The following is a 20,109-nucleotide window of genomic DNA, read 5'->3' as shown; positions in this document are numbered from 1 at the left end:
TTATTTATTTATTTTTATTTATTTAAAGTTTTATATAGCGCTGGCTAGACCCGGAAGTATCAGAGCGCTTTACATGAGCATCAGATGATAGTTACAGGTTACATCGTTACAAAGATTACACAGTTCTTAGAGCATGGCAACATAGTTACTTGTAAGGTCGAGATAAACAATAAGCACAAATAGGTAAGGGGAAAAGAAGGCAGGGTGAGAGATTCAGGGGAGGGGGTTGGAGTAGGGGAAGTATACAGATAATGAAGGTGGGAAAGGGGAGGGTGAGAGAGAGCATGGGGAGAGGAGGGGAAAGGTGACGGGGACACAAACCGGTAGACGAGTCAAGGCATCGTCCAAAGTCCAGTAAGCTGTGATCCCAGGGGAAGTGGTATCCCTTTCCCTATCTCTATTGCGAGAGGTTCCCTTTACGCAATGGACTCTGAGGGGTCTCTGAGACTCCAAGGCCTACATACTGGACCCTTCCCCAAAAAGGGGAGAGGGAGTGCTTTGGAAAGGGGTGCCATACCATACCTCAAGTGTGAGTGGCTCCTTTGGCGCAGTGGACTCACTCAGCGGGTTCGCTGAGACTCCAGAGTATAAATATTGGATCAAAGGGTTAATATCTACCAAGCATTTCAAGCAGATGTGATGTTTGGTCTGGCATCTGTACACCAATATGTTGATCTCTCCATCTTAGATTGTAATGTCTGAACGATGAACATCTGTGGAACATTGGGTGCAGTAGGCAGGTGGATATCAACTTTATGTAGCCACATTTTCCTAAAACACAAATGTATTCTGCGCACAGCTGCCACAGAATCTTCCCATCTTCAAATTTGGCTTAGTGCACTTTCTCCATTAGGCAATAGTCCATCACCTGTTTAGATGTGGATGTCTCTTGGTTTTACTTTAAACATTTTATTTCAAGCCAGTATTTGATAAGATCAAGAATTAAAATTTCTATCAACTCCTTGCAGAGAAAAATTAAACACTTCCTAGCCTCCTAATATTTAAAATAGTCCTCCATTGCCCTTGTTCTTTAACATGTCGACAACACAAGTGGTGTGTGTCGGTTTAAAAGATGTTTATTCAATTATACGTTTTATGTAGTGCTAGCTAGACCTGAAGGCATCAGAGTGATTTACATATAATACGAGATAGTTGGATTGAAGTTTAACTTTCTCCCTTGAAATCTTTTATGGACACTACATAAAGTTTCACTTCTGGTACCCCAAATATGATTTTATTAGCTTCCCTTGAACTTTAAGATGGCTGAAATGTTACGACAGCTGATCCCTTCATCAGTCTGCTTACCTTGCAGACAAGTCGGGGTCTGCAAAGAGACTAGATGCAAAACTCCTTCAGCATACCAATTTCTCCAAGTAGGCATTATCTAACACCTTATTCCACTAGAATTCTGTTTTGTTGCAAAAGCTTTTGGGGATTTACAAAAGTGCTTTTCTAAAGTGGGTTTCTTGTGCTGAAAATGGCTTCTAATAAAGTGGTAGGATTTTTTTGTCATTGTTTTTGAAGCAATAAAAAAGCAGGCTGCATGGAAGTTGTGAAATGTCGTTGGCTATGGTTGTTTTTCCAAGAAGAACAAAAAGTACTACAACATTCACCACAAAACTACACACTGGGGAACTGTTTGAAAACACTAAGTATTAAACAGTACCTAAAGTCAGTTTAGCCATGCTGGGTCATACCAATTCTGCACAAAGAGGTCAAGGTAATCCAAACATGCCGCTGCCAAACAGCGACGGGTCCCAAAATGTTCCCACTGATGTACTTGCACAAAGGCCAGTTGGGTGGGCGACAATTCTGGGGGAAAGAAGCCCCTTTCACTATGCTGTAACATACCTGCACAGGCCAGAACCCTGCCTAGAACTCCATACAACCTATTTATATAATTTTAAAATAACACCAGAATTTTACCACATGAAAGATTTGCTGGATGTCAATAAAACAATAAGGTGCGGTGCTCATGGGCTAATTAAGTGTGGGTTGGGTGTGAACAATGACCACATTTTTAGGTCGAGCGTTCGAGACCTCCTGTATATACTTTAGTATATATACACACTTTCGCATATAATTTAATATATTTATATGTGTATGTACTTTGTGGGCGCTGGAGAGCAGCCCTAGGACTGGTCTGCTTCCGCTTAGGGACTTTTTCTGCTCAACTGCCTCTGTTTTACTGTCTTGATAGAACTCGACAAGCAGAGGTCAGTAAAATACCAGAATTGGTTTCTGGTGAGGCACTTTATTTTTCTGGCAACTGCCTCTATTTAACTTTGATTCAAAACGACCAGCAGAGGTCAGTAAAATACCAGAATCACTTTAGCATTCTCTAGATTACAGTCCATATAAATGGTCTTCCACAAGCACCCGTATACAATATTATTTTCAAATCTTGTATTTTCAGCGATATGTCCACCAAAGGCCCTTTTATATTAAAAACAGCTTTGGACTATACCATTTCCAGCTGAAAGGCAATATTTCTCTGCATGTTTTCCCATACCTGGCGTGTCAGTTTGGTGCTTACTTTCCTTCAAAGTGAAAGAACAGTAGAGGTTTCAGCACCCAGGCTAATGTGTTGCATAGCCAAATACATACAAGGTCCCAAAAGAGAGACCAATTGCATTGCAAATGCTTGTTTTATGGGCGTTAATTGCTGCATGTAAAGGAAGAGAGCTTAGAAATACGCTTTCTTCATTTACATGTAATTGCAGACCCATTTGCGTCCCACCTGGGAACACAACCACATCCGCCTCTTTCCCCCCCGCCCCGCCCCCATTACTCAGCTCACTTTTCTAGGTAGTGAAAAAGATAGTCACATTTCAGCATACTCTGAAGTGCACAAACTGCTGGACAGTTGTCCTGGCTTTTACGCACTGCAGAGGGTCAGAAACTTAACTTATGTTGTGCCTCAATGATCGCAGGAGCACCTTAGATGACAGTCTCTACTGGTTGTATCTGCCAAACCTAGTTCAGTAGGTCATGCTATTTTTTTTTATTAACAGGCTTGGTGAGCTGGGAATCACAGGGATCGTGGCTGCCTAGTTGGCTTTTTCTGCAGGGTGTTTTAGAGTCTGTAATCTTGGCACCCTTTCAGTCAAGGCAATTATAATCTACTAAGGACAGCAAACCAGCTACTGCCCATCATAATTCGAGGCAAGTCAAACCTTTTGCATAGATGGAAAGAGCACCCTGTTGTGAGAAGTTGGCCTGATATATGATGCTCACTAATTCTAGTGATCACCTTGTATCAGTCGAAACAACCCTTATGGTGATTGGTTGTAAAGTCAACCGTATAGACCAGCTATCCTAGTAGCGTGGACAAAAGCAGTCTTTAGGCTAAAATCTTTTGGCATGTGAAGCCAGCTGTTTTACCACAATATAACCCCTTGAATACCAGATGAAAGGACACCACACAGGTTGTTATGAAAATAAACAATATATGTATTATTAACACCTCTGAACTCATTATGAGGTCAGAGGGCTAAGCACATGACAATACTACAAAAGAAATACGAGTTCGCACAATATCTACAAGTGTGCCTGAGGGGCACGGCAAACCATATACACAAAACAATGGAATGCGAGGAAGGAAATACTGTAAAGAGATCCAGAGGCTGGAGGATCGCTGGGACTACGCTACAAACTAGGTAAGTAAGGAGCAGGAGGCCCACGGGACTCACGTGCAGTGGGAACTCTCACGCGGGATGCGTACCAACGTCTATGGATCTTACAGTTTGGAAAGTTACGGATTCCGGACGAACCCGGCTGGATGGAGGGAAAACAGTGGACCTGGACACTAGGATAGTGGACACAGACTTCAGCACCTAGAAGCTTTAGTTACCTAACCCACAGGCTGCGGGTGCATAGGGCTGAAGTTGCGTCGGGTTTGCTGCGTTGATCCCGGTGATGCCTGAAACAAGACGGTGCTGGCAGGCAGCCAGATGGAGGAGTCCGGTGGTTCCAAGGATGGAACTGGAAGGAAGAAGTCCTGAAAGGGAAGGGGACAGAGTCTTGGTCACTAGCCAGTGACTGTGCTGGAACCAGGAGGGAACCAGATGCTGTCGCCGCAGTCAGGTGATGGAAGGGTCGCTTCTCTCTGTAGCTGCGCGGACCAGGAGCTGCTCTTCACGACCAGGCTGGAGGCACGAGCTGTCCCACGTAGTCTGCTGCTGTCGGCGGTGTCGGATCGCTGATCTGGACAACAGGCCTTGGCTAATGCAAGCCACGCGGTGGAACAAAGATGGCGTCTAGAGTGGACCAGGAGGGTCCGGGGTGCTTCTCTTTCACAAGGAAGCAAGGGCCAGTCTGGGGGACCAGACTAGCAGTGTCGATTTCTTCGGGTTGTCGCCTCAGAGGTCACTAGCCAGCCGGCAAGTGACAAGACAACAGGAAGGGCAGCAACCAGGCAAAAGGGCCCCACGCAGATCACGGGGATGCTGGGGGGCTTGTCTTTGGTGCAGGAGCTGCGTCGGTGTGGGGCTTCTCAGTCCCCAATGCACTCACTCGAGGAACCCTCAGGAGTCGTGCTGGAAGCGCTGTGCAGGTTTCTTCAAGATGGCCGTCTCCACGTTGCTCGTCGCACCCACGGGTCCCAGCTGTGCTGTGGATGTGGGTAGAGGTCTGGAGGTCTGGGTCTTGTCGAGCTGGGTCGTCTGATTCCGGGATGGAAGGACTCTGCAGCAAACCGCACAGGAGCTTGATGGTGCTTGCGAAGCAGGATGGTCACTCCCTGACCATAGGGGAGATTCTTCAGTCTTCTGATGATCAGGAGGTCGAAGGTCAAGAGTTCTTCGTGGAAGTTGTCAAGAGTAATCTAATCTGAAATGGGACCAGCTCCTACCTTTATTCAGCTAAAGGGGGCTGCACTACGACTAGGTCCCTCCCCTGGGTGGGACCAGGAAGGAGGGTGGTTACACCCCCTATCCTTTGTCCAGTTTCCCGCCAGAGCTGGGGTTGGAGTGTCCCAGCAACTGGTTGGAACCGGTGTATGCACAGGGCACCTTGTGTGCCCCAGGCATGTCTCATTCCTTTCAGCCTGAGCCTACCTAATACACAAAATCCTGTCTGGGATGGTGCTAGCACCTCCCAAGGCAGGAAACCCTTTGTCTGAGCCTCCCTCGCTGGAAGGACTCCCAGCAGCAGGAGGTCAGACTTGTGTCTGTGGTGGCAGCATCCATTTTGTGATGCTGAGGCTTGAGTTAACTTTAACCGGGGTTTACAGTTACATACATGTCGTGTCCCTCTAGAAGGGTGGAATGCTAACCCCGTCGCCAGAATTGGCGAGGGGTTAGTATTCCAATTCGTATGACACCTTACTCGACATGTTTTGATAATGCTATGCCAAAGTTAGCATTTAACCGCGAGGATTATAATGCACTTAAGAGTATATGGTATAGCGTTATCATGGAACAGCTATAAGGACTTCGTTCCGCAAGCTGCAAACGGGCTCAGCTCATGCCAGAGCACCATCTCATATAATTCCAAGCACTCTGCCTTCAGGATTGATAAGGCCTGCCATAGGAGTGACTGATAGGAATATATGTGTCCATTTTAGGGTTAGATATAGGAATACTATATCTAAAGCAAAGGGTGATTACACCACCTTGCCCCAGCTGTCGTGCAGCCAGTTGTGTCAGATTTGGGTGGCCAGCCAGGGGTGGCATAATACATGCTGCAGCCCCTGGTAGGCCCTGGGTACACCTATGCCCTGGATACCTAATGTACACTGTACAGGGGCTGATAAGGTGAATCAGTATCCAATTAGGCATGTACCTAGGGTACATGGAATCCATTTTACAGAGAGAGCAGTGGGCCTGGGGTCCTGAATAGCAGGGCCCCAGGTCAACTAAGTCGAAAAACCAGCAAGACACCAGGCAAAAAGTTGGGGGCGACCATAGTCAGTTATCCACCTTCCTACACCTGTCATTCTGCAGATAAAATTAACTGATTGTTGGAAAAATAAAAATTCGGAATTCTCCAGTCACTAATAAAGCTGGAGAGCTGCCCGTCATTCTTCAGCGAACTACCAGAAACCCCATCAAACTGAATGGTAATAAGACTGAACTGCTGCTCACGAGGAAAAGTGGAGACTGTTGGCATGGATCTAGGCCCTCCCACGCCTTTTATTGTACGCTTTCCGGTGCTAGCGGTTAGAGTTAAAATCCTGGCGTTCTTTGAGACACATTCAAGGTGCAAATAAATGTAGAGTTCCTTCCAGCTAGCGAGTACGGCTTTCCAGACTTCGTATCTTACTGATAAAAAACCCTTCATTTCCAACCCAAAACGTAAAGCCCTCAAATAGTCTGCATTGGTTTTATCCTGCTTGGACCATTTAACCGCGTGGCTCTTCCAGAGAGAGCACTGTGTAAACCGTAGAGGATCTAGAACTTTGGTAGGCATAAGAAAGATAGACTGTCTCAAATGCTAGAAAGATGCTTCTCTGGATGCCTGTACAAAGGATACAGTTAAAGACCTTATGTAGAGGTTGTTTTTCTTAGTTTTAGGATACTAACAAATTCTTCTTCAGAGAGGATTCAAGAGAACTCCGTTACGGTCCTATGTTCAACTCACATCTGCTGCTAGTCAAACTTTCTGGCTCTGGAAATAGATTCTCAAGTCATCTACTGAAGGACTAGTCCATGCACAATGTAGTGAGTGCTTTTGAGAGAGCTCTTCTAACAGTTGGCATTGAGTCTCCAAAGATGCTACTCCGAGTTAATACCCAACGAGGTCCCTGTAGTTACCACCACCTGGGATCCAAAAGTAGGTATTTCATCAATAAAAACAGCAAAGACTACATGAAACGGCCTACTTGAACATCACATTGATAATTAAACAAACCAATGTCTTACACAGTACAAGGCTCGAGAACGTAATGACATTGAAGTCTAAAGACTATTGCAACATTTTAAGCAGCTCCACTCACAAAGCATGCTTGTATTTAATGCCCTCTAAAAGCTGCAAGTGTAAACGCTGCGAGAAGCGTGGTTAAGGAAGCAGGAAAGAATGCAAGTTCTTCCCCACTTCCAAAGAATGCACTGGTAATGCATTACTCACTGAAGTGTGGGGAACACCCTTCAAAGAAACGGTTCAAAAAGATTTGTGCTATTTTAACAATGCACACATGTGGACTCAAGTTGGTTTTGGCTGCAAAGCCTTTTACTTCAGGTAGCTATCGATATCAGAAACAAAAAAGCCCAACTTCAAAACATTTGGCCTGAAATTACCAATTTACATAACTGATAAGGTGCATAACGAGTGCTCAATGATTCAACTTAATGGTGTTCAGTACAAAGAGCTATGGAGAAGTCAGATGTAATCCGAGACACTTAACAAAAAAAATGAATGCTAAGTCGGCCACAGTTTAAAGAAACTTTACCGACTGTTGAGGCCACAAGTCCCAGCAAATATCCAGAAGTCACACGCACCCTGCCAGTACATTGAGTTTTATGATCAAGACTACACTGGACAGAAATTCTCCACTTCGGAATAAACTAAAAGGCAATTAATGCCAGGGCAAAACTAGGACTACCAGTGCATTAAGGAAACTGGGAGGCACTGATAAAACAGCAAACACGAAGTAACCCAAGATCCAAATACGAAGGGATTAGTAGAAGGTCACCAAAATACCATGGCAGAACAAATAGTTCGCATCTTCAGTCAGGACACAGTACTAAGACAAACAATTCTACTGCGGACACCATCTGTAAATGGCTTTTTTTGGGCCCAACTTAAATTTCCAGTGTGTCATGTTCTTGTGCAGACGAACCCTCAAGCAACATCTGAACTTAAGACATTGCAATGTGTCTGAAATATACAGTTAAGCAGAGAACAAACAAAACAATGTTTCAACTTGCACCTGTATACAAATGGTTAGAGTTTCGAATTTTTGGTACCTTCTGCAGGTCAGCCCAATTCAGCTTATCGCTTGGAGCTTAGATAGCTTGGACTCAGTTGTATACAAGCAGATTGCCAAATCAACTACAGGATTCAGGTCAGACTAAAGATTTTTGAGGGTTACACTTCTGGGCTGTGGACTTCTGCTTTCTGCGGGGTATGGAGCCTGATCAATGGTCTCACGCCTCCATTCCAGAAGAACGATCACATATTCTTGATCAATTGCAGCTTTTTACGGGTCAGCAAGTGTGGATTTTGGAGAGAGGTCCACAGCACAACCTGGAACTTTTTTTGTAGTGGCAAAATACCAAACTTCAGTTGAATGAGCTTGTCAGTTAGATACAGGCTATTTTTGAACACTCCTCAACTTATACTCTTGGGTACACTGTAGCTGCACATTTTTAATTTAGTTTTGTATATGTACTTTGCGGATTGTAATGATTTTAAGTAATCAACAAATAAATATTTACTTATACTCTTGTTCAGAGTTCACCAAGCCCCCATCGTCCCTACTCTTTGAAGAACGTTTTTTGTTGCTCCAAGTGTTTTGTCAAGTTGTCCTCCATTCGAAGAGCTTTCTTTATCTTTGCTGAAAACAGGTTAATTTTCTGCTTTATTGCATTTTTATTTGCGGTTACTCCAGATATCAGTATACAGTTTACTATCCAGATATGCCATCAAAAGTGCCTCTAGTGTTTGCTAACGAGAGAACCTCTTGCTGATGTATTTTTTTTCCCCAGAAGCATGATATCGCTGCCTGTCATGCTATCTCGAGTATCCAGCAACAAAACTCAACCATTAAACTTAAACCACTACAAATATCTATTATATAGTACATCGACTTCCTGTGTAGCTAGGTATAAAACTAAGGTATCAACCCTTGTCAGGAGACCACATCAAGAAAGTTGTGTGTGACTAAAAATATGTACCACTTAAGACTTCAGAAACAAAGACCAAGGCAACTTACAATATGCCCATTTCACTTTCCGGATGTCTTTAAACGACCACTGCCTGGACATAGCGAGTTCTGTTACAGGCATCTTACACTGGAACTAAAGATCTGGAAACAGTGATCCACTCCTTGTTGGGTACAGCATGGTTTCTGGAAATGAGTGTCATGAGCGTCCTAGACAAATTCTTGTGAGATTCACCCAAAGCACTACATGAGTCTACAGATACAATAGGAAGGGAACCATCTCTTCCAGAGATGGTGTCAGATCAAGAACTGTGGCATCAAAGTGGTCCTTACATGAAAAGCAAACTACTGGCTAGAAGGACTCAATTTACAGCCAGTTTCGCCAGGCCCCACCTTCAGGTAAGGCTGGTGTTCCACCCTAATCAGAGTTTTTACGTTGATGCACATGTACAAGGAACTCATAAAAATGGCATATGGCAATAGAGTTTTTCAGAAAATCAAAAAAAAGTAAACCTTTGTTGTACTTTCTCTGTTCAGTAAGAAAGTCTACTGCAATAGCACAGGAATGGTGAAAAGCAAACACTTTTCAGCCTCGTTGACATCCCATGCAACAATCTCGAATGGGTTTTGCTTCTTTCAGAAAACTGGACATGCTAAACCACTTCACGTACAGCCTACCCATTAAAATAACTAGTTTCATTTTTCTTGTGTACCCCCAAGTGCTTGTGTTCTGGTTGCAATAAGCCACACGTCTAAACAGAAGTATGTAAACAAAACGTATCTCCTTGCAATCAAAGTTAAAAACGTTACCCAGGAAGTTAATATGGATGTGAATTAAGTCAAAACAGCAATTTATGCAGCAAAGCTGACTTATGCACAACTTTAAAAATATAACAATCTGTGGCCTTTCCATGAATAAAAAGACCATTTCATTCATCAAAAGGCCTTGTTACACTGCGCATGACAATGCCAGCCGATTTACACATTGGCTACACCTCTGTAAGACAGGGTGAACTATGCTGATTTGGGTTAAAATCCCTCTTTTCTTTTTTGCCTTCCTATATATACCCCATCCACATTGTAGGATGAACTGCTACCAGAGTATTGTCACTGTAACCATGATGGGATGGTCTGTCCATCCACTTTGAGAAGGTTTGTTATTGTATTTGTTACTTACTGTGGACACTTGATTAAATGGCAATAAAGAAATACTTTTTTTTTTAAAAAGGCCTGTTACAGAAAGTCAAAAATCCAGTTGTGAATGACCCCAGAAAAACAACTAGGATTACTATCGTAAAAGTTTAACAGCTTAAACGTTGTATATTATTGCATTCAGAAATACACTATAACGGATGTGGCTTAGCAACCAAGACCTACTGGCTTTACCAATTCTAGTTAATACGCTCAGATAATTGTGCGAGGAAAAAAAAACTTGGTAATAAATATTTATACTCCCTATGGAGGTGTACAGATTATTTTATTACCTCTTGAATTGGTACAAGATGTCACAGAACACCCTCATGCAGCCACAGTGGCAACCCAAATGAACAGTATTTGAGTCGGCAGAGAGCAAGGAGAGGCCTATAGGAAAGTACCAAAAAATGTTCATCCCCAAGGGATAGGAAATCAATGAACAGGAGACTTTTTGCAACTTAATTTCAGTGGGGCACAAACAATACTTACTTAGAAAACCTATCCCCGAAGATTGTGTTTATGTTTTGGGGACTGCTGGGGTCCCTATTTAGTTTTGGATGGATTGGGGGGGTGGGGGGTGGGGGGGAGATTTGAAAACTACAAGTGAGCATGTCTGTTTTCTTGCAAGCACAAGCACAATCATGGGCAAGAAGATACCAAGGTGGCCTTGCGGTGGAGAACAAGTGCCTCATTCTCTGCAGAATTGTCCCTTGGTGTCCAAATACACATTTTGTATCTGGGCACTAGGAGAAAATGTTAAGACCGCAAATATGATCTTTACAGCAAACTAATGTGAAGTCATGCAGGGGCCCTACCCTACAAAACAATTAGGGATTTGGGGGGGGGGTAGCGGTGATCCACGTAGAGCTTCTGCTTACAATCTGATCTCTGGGGAGTGGTCATGAGCAAATCTACAGCCACAAAAGTGGTATCCCACCAAAACGATTACAGCATGGTCTCAGCATCCTAGAAGTTGAGCAGGCATCAACTAATTACAGCATACTGTTAACCATGCTCTACTAGTTGGAGAAGCAAGAAACACAACTGGATGTTTGTATAAGGTGCTACCCTGAAGCACAATGCTTGCAATCCCAGGAGGCTCTAGAAGCGCCAAACTGTTGGAGGTTTCCCAGGAACTAATCCGCAGGTTGCAGGACATGTTACAAAAGAGGACGCTTCTGAAAGTCGAGTGACCCGGATTAAATTAATCTTTTTTTCTAGGAAATCGTATTTCAGTGGCTCATGGCAAATCCTTGACTGGAGATTGTCCTCCTAACAGTGCCCTTGCACCCAGTATGGCTAATCCTTTAAATGTAATGTAATTAAAACATATAATGCGCAGCCAACACAATAGAATGGGCTTCTGGACACTAGGTTGTTGAATGCAACAGATTGTAATACCCGAAAGCCATAAACGTAGCCAGGTTTTGATCACCCTAGGTGGTTCCAACCAACATTTATCATGAGTTGGTTCAAGAATGTAGCACTCAGGAGTGCAAAAGCACGGCCTTTCCTATGGTTGGGACGGTGTTTGGGAGGACGAAGATTGAGGGATTAGGAAGATCTAAGAGCTCAGAGTTCCAACAGGCAAATAGGGAGTAATTTGCTTTTGTAGACTGATTGTTACTTTTCTTAATGGATGGCTCTAGCTCAAAGAGAGGGCCTTCAATTTCAGGTGGTTTTCCATGGGCAGCCTGCGCAGATGTGCTAATTTAGAAGCAATGAAGTTCTGTCTCGATAGAATTAGCGGGGGTCAACTAGGGGAGAGGAGTGGGGTGAGGAAGGTAAACACTAGGTGTTTACTAGAGTTTTGACAAATGCAAAACAGGCAGCTACAGATATTATATGCTGCATGAAAGAGATCCATGTAAACTTTGATTCCAAGATTTCCAAGTACCATAGATGGGGTGAAAAACACCCAGGTTTAGAATCCACCAGTCTTAGGAACATTGCTGCACTTCCTCTCCCAGTATGAGAATATCGGTCTTGTCAGATTTCAGCTTACATTAACTGTTTTTCATCCAGGTGTATACTAAAGTAAGGTATTCTTTAAAGTTTTTGTGCCTCGTTCCAGGATAATCTAAGAGCCATGATCAGTTGGACACAATTCCCATAACGTAATTCTTCAAAGCCAAAGCTTCCGATTAAGAGAGGCTAAGGAAATCACATATATATTAAAATGTGTAGGGCTCTATAATGACACCTGTGGTAGCAGGGCTGGACTATGGTTGCTTTGGAGGAAAGAGGTCCAAGGCGAATATCATAAACCTAAGTGGAGAGCCATGTTATCACATCACAGATGAAAAACAGTCATATTTTTAGTGCTCATTTCTTGCCCTGAAGCAAAATTACTTTTTGTGAACTTGATGAAGGAATATCATAGCAGGCGCAATGTAGACAACCACAATGCACAACCAGTTTTTCTGGACATCACACAGCCAGGAACATAAGTCTGAATTTCTGTAGAGTGAGGAGCAGTTTCAGTTTACAGAAACTAGGGAAGGGCCCATCAATACCTTTTGTTGCAAGGCAGTAGTAATATTACAGACTGCTCAATCTCAGTGTGTGACTGGCTACACTCAGGCAGCTGGTATAACGAGTGTAAATTAGTCCGCATTACATCAAATGGTGTTGGTGGAGGGGACAGCCTACCCAACATCAAAGAGCAGTCATTCCAAGATGCAGGCAAGGAAGATTGCAGAGCAATGATTTTGCTCTAAACCCCCTAGCACATTGGTGAGAAGGATGAGAAGAGGCAAAAACACTCAAAGATTTGGAACAACGTGTGGTGCTGGTATTACGACTGGAACAGACAGCTGAAAGGAGGGTTCTGATCCTGGTCAGAACCAGTTCAGCGACACACTGCAATTTGGCCAGGATCATACCAGGCTTGTACTGCTGAAGGAACTCGGGGGATTCAAAAGCGTTCTTGTCACTGAGGAGCAGATTAGCTACTTTTTTATGGGCTTCCTTTATCTGAAGACTTAATCCACATCTGAAAAGACATCACAAAACTGAAGACATCAGTAGCTTCTGCTAAATCAGCTTATTTTACAGGCAGAGCTGACATTTCTACTCCTAAAACAGTAGGAGGGCAAGTACAAACAAATGTTGAATTTGTGTCACAGGTTCAACTTGCCATGAAGTGCCCAAGTTGAAAGAGCTCAAGAGTTAGTATAGCATCAGAAAAAGAAAAAAGTTGGAATATCCTTAGGTCCCAGCACTTATTGTCCTTAAGATTGGCAGTTCAAAGCTGTGTCTTTCAAATTTCCTTAAATAATTTGAGACGGTGGATGATTAACAATGGCTCTCAAAGGGGGTGGGGCAAAGGCAACTTGAAAGGCATCACTGCTCCCAACCTTCTGCAAGGAAGCAGATGTCTGGGCGGCTCAGGGCCTCCAACGGACAGCCAAAGGAAAGGATGCAATGATGGAGTGCACAGTACTAGAGTGGACTGTTCGATACAGTTGGCAGTCAAACAAGTTTGGAACCACGGACTCCAGTACCACTGCCTGCCCTGTAGAACCTGACAAGGAAACAAATTGGCTAGGCCGGTGCCATCTAATGCTTCAATTGTTTGAGTGTTGTTAAGGAGAAGAACTGCGTAAGAGCACTGCCTATGCACTGCAGTGAGACAAAGGGACACTTCACTCAGACCATCTGCAGCCTTCTTCTCAACCAAGGAAGAGCCAGTCTTGCCTATAAGGAAGTAGAAAATGGATCGGTCTTGGCTAGCTATAACCATGACACACAACAGAAGTATTTAGGTTCTAGTCCTAGCTGCAATCTCCACATCACCTACCAAGGTTAGCCTGCAACCCAACAAAAGTTGGGCTAGCTGGCTCACAAGACTAAACGCCTGTTCAAACTCTAGTTGCAAAAGGCAAGAGGGGAAAAAAAAAGTAAGCTATTACGTACATGGTCGCTGAAGCTAGAACACCTAAAAAGAAGACTTGCTTGTTCACACATTGCATTACAACGCATCTGTGAAATAAGGGGAAACTTGCTCCGTCACCGTTTCATAAAGGTCCAGCGCCAATGTAAGCACACAGATTATGTAGAAAAGCTGCCGACATGAAAAGGAACACAGCAATGATGGGCATGCATTTATCCCAACAGGTACACTTTGCTTAAATAGCCATTTAAAGCAGTGTAGTCACTAGGTGGCACAGTGCTCAAGCTGAGAACAGGAGGACACCGGATGTTCCAAACAGTACAAATTTGCAAGTCCTAAAACTGCGCTTGCTGAACTCACATTTACCACCACCTTTCTTGGATTTTACTTACATTTTGAATTTCTTAAGTACAACAAGTGGACTTCTGCATTGACCATCACCGCATGAAAAAAATTTAAAAAGCCTGTCCAGATACTACATTTTAACCACAGTTCTTAGAAAAGGTCTTATTTACTTAGATCAGCAACTATAAAAGATGTGTTGCCGTTTCTAGGTCACAACCAGTATAGCAAAACAAGTTTGTTAACTCAATGACCTCAGAAACTATGTCCATCTTTTTAATGAGCAGAGCATACATAATGCGTAGTCTCACAACCCATACTGTCGATCAAATGAATACCACTCTCCGACTAAATACATGACAGACGAGATGCAACTTTCCAGTGAGGTGGGTAATCAAGGACTGTATTTGAAAAGCATACATGTAACTTACTGGAATCATCAGTCCGTCCTTTCAGCATATGTAGTACGGAAGAGACAGGCGGGCGAAGCTGATGCATCTGTTAGCGTTCTGGAAATAAACAAAAATTAAATTACTGAGGGTAGTCACTCAAACATGTATCTGGCAAAGAGCCCTGTTAAACACAGCAATTCTATTGTTGATGTCTTGTTGCACATACAATTTATCCAACTAAAGGGTGATTGCGCAGCGCAAATTTATCTTGGAAGCAACAGTTCAATCCACCCTCCATGTGAAAACAGCAATTTAAAAGTGTTGATTTAGCCCGACACAAAATACTTTGACAGATTACCAACTACATGTGCAAGGAAAAAAGTTAAAAAACGCATGCACCTAATGTTGGATAGAATACCAAAGTGGTTGAGCGTGTATACTCAAGAACTGGGTCTCTTGTTCGCTGCGCAACTGGATCCGAGCAATACCTTATTGACGAGGCTTAATCAGAGGAAAAATAGCCTATGGGTTCTGTGTTCCCTTCTGGAGGGGTGTCTCTCCTGGCAGTCCAGGATGGACTGCTTCCGTCAGGAGTAGGGTCAATACTGATTAGGACTGGCTCTAGTAAGATTGAGTGGGTGAAAAAGGACGGGTTTAACTAGCGCTACCCACTATAACTGTCGATGTCCTCACAAGCATTCCTCCCATCTAGTCATGTATGTACAATGCAGACATCAGAAAAGAAAAAAAAATGACGACAAAACCTAGATCAACACTGGTACCCCCAAATGGTAAAGAAAATTTCACGAGAAGAGCCTAGGTTTGCGGTTCCCATCAAGTTAGTAAAACAGCCACGTGGTAGAGGGACATTGCATCGGAGCAAATCAGTGACCATGAGAATACCACAATCTCACAAAACAGCTGGTAGAGGAGGGAATCGAGAAAAAAAAAAACCCACACTATTCCCTTCCACCTTCAATAACTTGTAGAGTCATGTGTCACCTTCAAGGGCAGGACAATTAGGGTAGATAAACGCATCCGAGACATGTTATTTTTCTAACTACTTGCGCCGCACATGACAAATTTTATTAGCAAAGAGCCTTGACACATCTCCAATATAAACGTCACTCCTAAACAAACTCACAAGCAACCCTTGGTGTGCTGGCTAGCTATCTAGCAATCTTAAAATTCCCATAATATGACAAAATTACCAAAAAATTAAGCCTGAACGAATATGAAGTGAATTCCACAATTCCGAAGAAATGTTAACAGTGGGAATTATTTAACTTGAATCTGTCAAAGTAATGTCTCATGGTCATAAATGATAATACACACAAACAGAACTGTAAATAAATAACTTAAGGCTATATGTTCCCCTTTGGGGACAGAGGTGAGTGAAGAGTGTGTAAGTGCACAGACGAAACGTTGAGCAATTATTACCCATTTAGGTGTTCAAATGGCAGGAGATACCGCTTTAATGGCTGTCTTGAATGTGCATCACTGGGTCAACACCTTTTCTCAGAAACATCTGCATGATCCCCACTGGATGAACTAAAATCATTGACGGGAACCAACACTTCCAACTATCTGAATAACAGATGCATCACTGGCATAAATGGATGTTAAAGGACCATAGGGTCTACTTTCACTAGGATAGCCAAAGCCAAGACAAAATACGAGGAAATTATATGAAAACTTAAGAGCCGTGGCCATCAGTCTATCCACCAATCTTGTGCTGCAAGTCTCCTGCCCCAATCAAATCACGGGGAAGTGTATAGTAGATCACCCGTCAGCACCCCTGGACCACTGCACTAGGGTATATTCAAAATGGTCAGTAAACAGTGAGCAACAAGCCATAATAAAGTGTGGCTTACCTGGAAGAGGAGAGAATGCAGTAAAACATCAGGGCCAAAGAGAGGTTAAGATCTAAATCGCAGGCTTATTCCTCGTAAAGAGATGACCCAACCACCAAAAGACCAGTGTCCTGTCCATTTGTCGCTTCCAAAAACCATTCAACCTTCCACCCATAACTAATCTAGTATGGAATGGTTCTACAAACCCCATAATAGACAACCACTTAGAGACCACCCTAATTATATCCTAAAATAAACTATAATTCTAATAAAAAGTTACAGAAAAAGTAGAGTCTGGGAACCAAGAGCAAATTATTTCAGCAAGTCTTTCAAGTAGCTTTCCCCAACTACTCCTCCCTATGCTTCCCACCACTTTCTCCTTTACCAGAGTCAAGCCCACAAACCATTCTCCAGATCTGCTCACCTGCCTTCACCTTCCTATTCAAATTCCAGATTGGTCATCTGTGTTCATATTGGTTTTAATTCTCATGGGTTTAAAAAAAAAAATAGTTTATCGCCCTTAAGCACCTCCAATCTTGGGCCATCTCCTCCATTTATTTTGGTTACTTTGATCGCTCTTCTACGGTCATTTCATTCCTTCCTTTTAACAATCATTTCCTCTATCTCTACTTTCTCAACTATGAGGAGTCTGCAACACCCTTTCTTCATTCCAGTCATGGTAGGCTTTCTACTGGTAAACAATTCAGAAGGAGCCCTCCCTATACAGGTATAAGGTGCTGTCTATAAAAAGACCCCTTTCTCAGCTCTTTCCAGCTTCTTCTACCCACCTTTCCCAACAAGATAACTCATTTTAATACCTTATTACATCATAGCATTTAATTCAGGATAAGTGCACCCCTTTTGTTTACTGCCCGCTTCAGACATAGCTAGACATTTCACAGGATGTCAACTGCATCTAATTATATGTTGGCAATTCTGCAGGAAAATACTACACAAATAAATTCAATAACCAGATGCATTTACGCTGTAGTGAAAAACTTTAACTTCTGACTACCTTGAATAAAATAAAAGCCAAAATGTAGGTACTCTCATTGCCGCGGTGTAGTGGACCAACAATGCCGAATGCAATCTCCACACATTTTCTCAGGTAATATGTTAAGTTGGTTTACACTAACTTGAGTACCTTATCACTAAAATACAGTAAATACACACCCTCACAGCAATCATGTCTTCTCTAATCTAGGGTATGTCTAATCCAAGCAGATTGTTTAGTTTTGCTCACTCCATGTGTTTTATGGGTGCGGTCTACTAATTTTGGTTGTAAACTCACCAGGGAAACTTAACTTGCCCCTATACATCTCTTCCACTGATAATGTGTCCGGGACACACCAACTTTTTGAAGTCCTTATAACAATATTTCTATTCACAGTAAACATTTTATTTTAACTAATCACACTCAGCAACGTGGGATACTTTGTCCATTAACTAATTCCTTCTCTTGGTACACCCCACTTGTGATCACACATCTTCACATTATTATATTAACCACATTTACAGCCAACTCCCTGGTGGGAGTAAAGCATGCACATTTGATAATTTCAATAAGAATATGTTCTTAGATGAATAATCTTAATTTCAAGCTTGAATGATTCTGATCTAGTTCACTAGATATTTTAGTATGTCAGGATTATTTCCCCCCCAAAAACTCAAAACCAATCGGTTTAACCATACTTAAATTATGTAGAATTGTAACACAAAGCATTGTGGGGTACGAGTCTTCTGGCATTGATTCACAATAAAAATATTTTCATGAAGGATAAGAGTTTAAATTTTCAAACCACCTAGAATTTTACAATCAATTCTTGGTCCGCACTATATTCCATCATTTAAAACCAAGAAGTTAACACATTAAAAGCAACTACAACCTCATCCAAACGAAGGCGAGGAGCACAGGAACCCGTGTCCTCAAACGTGTTAGGTTTTACTCCAAGGAGTGCTAACATTTTCTGATGCACTCTACCGAATGCGCACTGTAACATTCTACAGAGGCCGAGACACCGCAACAGATCGATTAGGTCAGATTCCAACTGCTTACAGTTCCAATATCCACTCGGCCCAAAATGATCCTTCACATTACTCAGATTTTAGCAATCAGCCTTTGCATACTAAGGTTTTTTCCTATGATATTCTATAACGTTGACTGTGTAACCATACTCCTCAATTGTTTCCAAACCTGTCATCGTACAGGACCAGTCTATCAAATGCGTAGCAGCCTCTCTTTTAGTCTTTCTAAAAGCCTTTTCTTTCCATGTGGCTTTTGAAAGGTTATATTTTCATAAATTCTCATTTTTCGTTTTGTGCATTTTTTCATTTTGATCCAGCAAATTTCCCATACCCGAACAAATTGCACCATGCTTATTCGCGGTTCCTGTCTGTGCCCCTTGAACGCCAACACAGCTACTGCTCACATTCTATAAATAGATGTAGAACATGGGTGAGTCTGCCCCACTTTGTCTTTCGCAACCTTGAGTGCACAGTAAGCACTCCTGCTTCTTCAGGGCAATTATGGTAAAAGTTGGGTTTTGCACTTTTATTTTTACCTAGATTCTGGTCTTTCTAAGACTGTTTTTGTTACCTGTACAGAGCAAGAGAGGATTTTCGACAGCATTTTTTTTTTACAAGTAAATATCCAGGAAAAGTTACTCTTTGCCCCACACAATGAAAGGTTTCTACACTAATCGGTTACTGTAAATTATCCATTTTCAGATGAGTGGTTGCCAGGCTGCTTGCATTTGTTTTTTTTCCGGGTTATCGTGCTTTAACTACATCATGATTTTTGGTTTTCCCAAAAAACTAAGACTAGTAGTCCTATGTATTTATATATATCAATGACATTTCAATATGTATTTTTATTTTGTCCTTCACAGCCCTGGTGTGCATGTCAAATCTTCTAGAATCTAGTAAAGAAATTTGGCAGGTTACAAGAGAGCAAGAATAAATCAGGGTCCTACTCTGATTTAGAGCCCTTTATCGCAGTGTGCCTCGAATCAATATCCACAGTTAGGACCCCGAAATAGGTCTCAGCTTTTTCAGGGGTCGAAACGTCTAGTTCACGTTGATTATTGGACTGATTTCGACACATCAAGTCAATTTTCATGTAATATACAAATTGTGTGAGAAATACTTCAAAGACCTTGCACCAAGGGAAAAAAAATATTTAGTTCTGTAATCCAGAAAGAGCTTGTTGGGGCCTTAGCACGCTTTCTTCAAACGATGGAAGGGACTCAACCTACAACAGGGGGAAATAAAAATCGCTATTTTGAAGAGCGAGGAAAGAGCCAATGGAGCACTGTACTGGTTTACAGATAACATGTTATGAGAACATGTAAGCAGGACGGCATACACAAATCAGGGCCACTGAACACGGATAGAAAAAAAGAGCGACTTAGCGGTCATACAAACTAAATTCTATGCTCTACCAAGCACCACTATCGAGGTGGGCTAAAAAGTGAGTAGGGCACAGACTAAGTCATATCTGCAAACTAGAGAGGGAAGCTACCGACAAGAGACTGGGGTAACTCATCCCGATCATTTTTCAGCACCAGCTGCATCCATACCAAGGAAAATTCCTGCTAACAGCAGGCAAGT

General features: G+C 42.5%; 1 protein-coding gene across 10 annotated transcripts in view; it reads right to left on the bottom strand.

Moving 5' to 3' along the window:
- EIF4G1 (eukaryotic translation initiation factor 4 gamma 1) overlaps positions 1-20,109 on the bottom strand; it is a 980,016-nt gene that overhangs the window by 926,641 nt on the left and 33,266 nt on the right. For all 10 annotated transcript variants that reach the window (XM_078666154.1, XM_078666151.1, XM_078666155.1 and 7 more), the window contains exon 2: positions 14,687-14,764. Coding sequence is in view for 3 of the 10 variants with exons in the window: in XM_078666158.1 (XP_078522284.1) it covers positions 14,687-14,695 (9 nt within the window). In the remaining 7 variants the exon portion in view is untranslated. The remainder of the gene's footprint in view (positions 1-14,686; positions 14,765-20,109) is intronic.

Source organism: Lissotriton helveticus, chromosome 11, assembly GCF_964261635.1.
Source record: "Lissotriton helveticus chromosome 11, aLisHel1.1, whole genome shotgun sequence".
In the NCBI taxonomy this organism is placed as follows: domain Eukaryota; kingdom Metazoa; phylum Chordata; class Amphibia; order Caudata; family Salamandridae; genus Lissotriton; species Lissotriton helveticus.
Note: the sequence above shows the minus strand (reverse complement) of the source record. Positions and strands in the feature narration are given on the sequence as shown.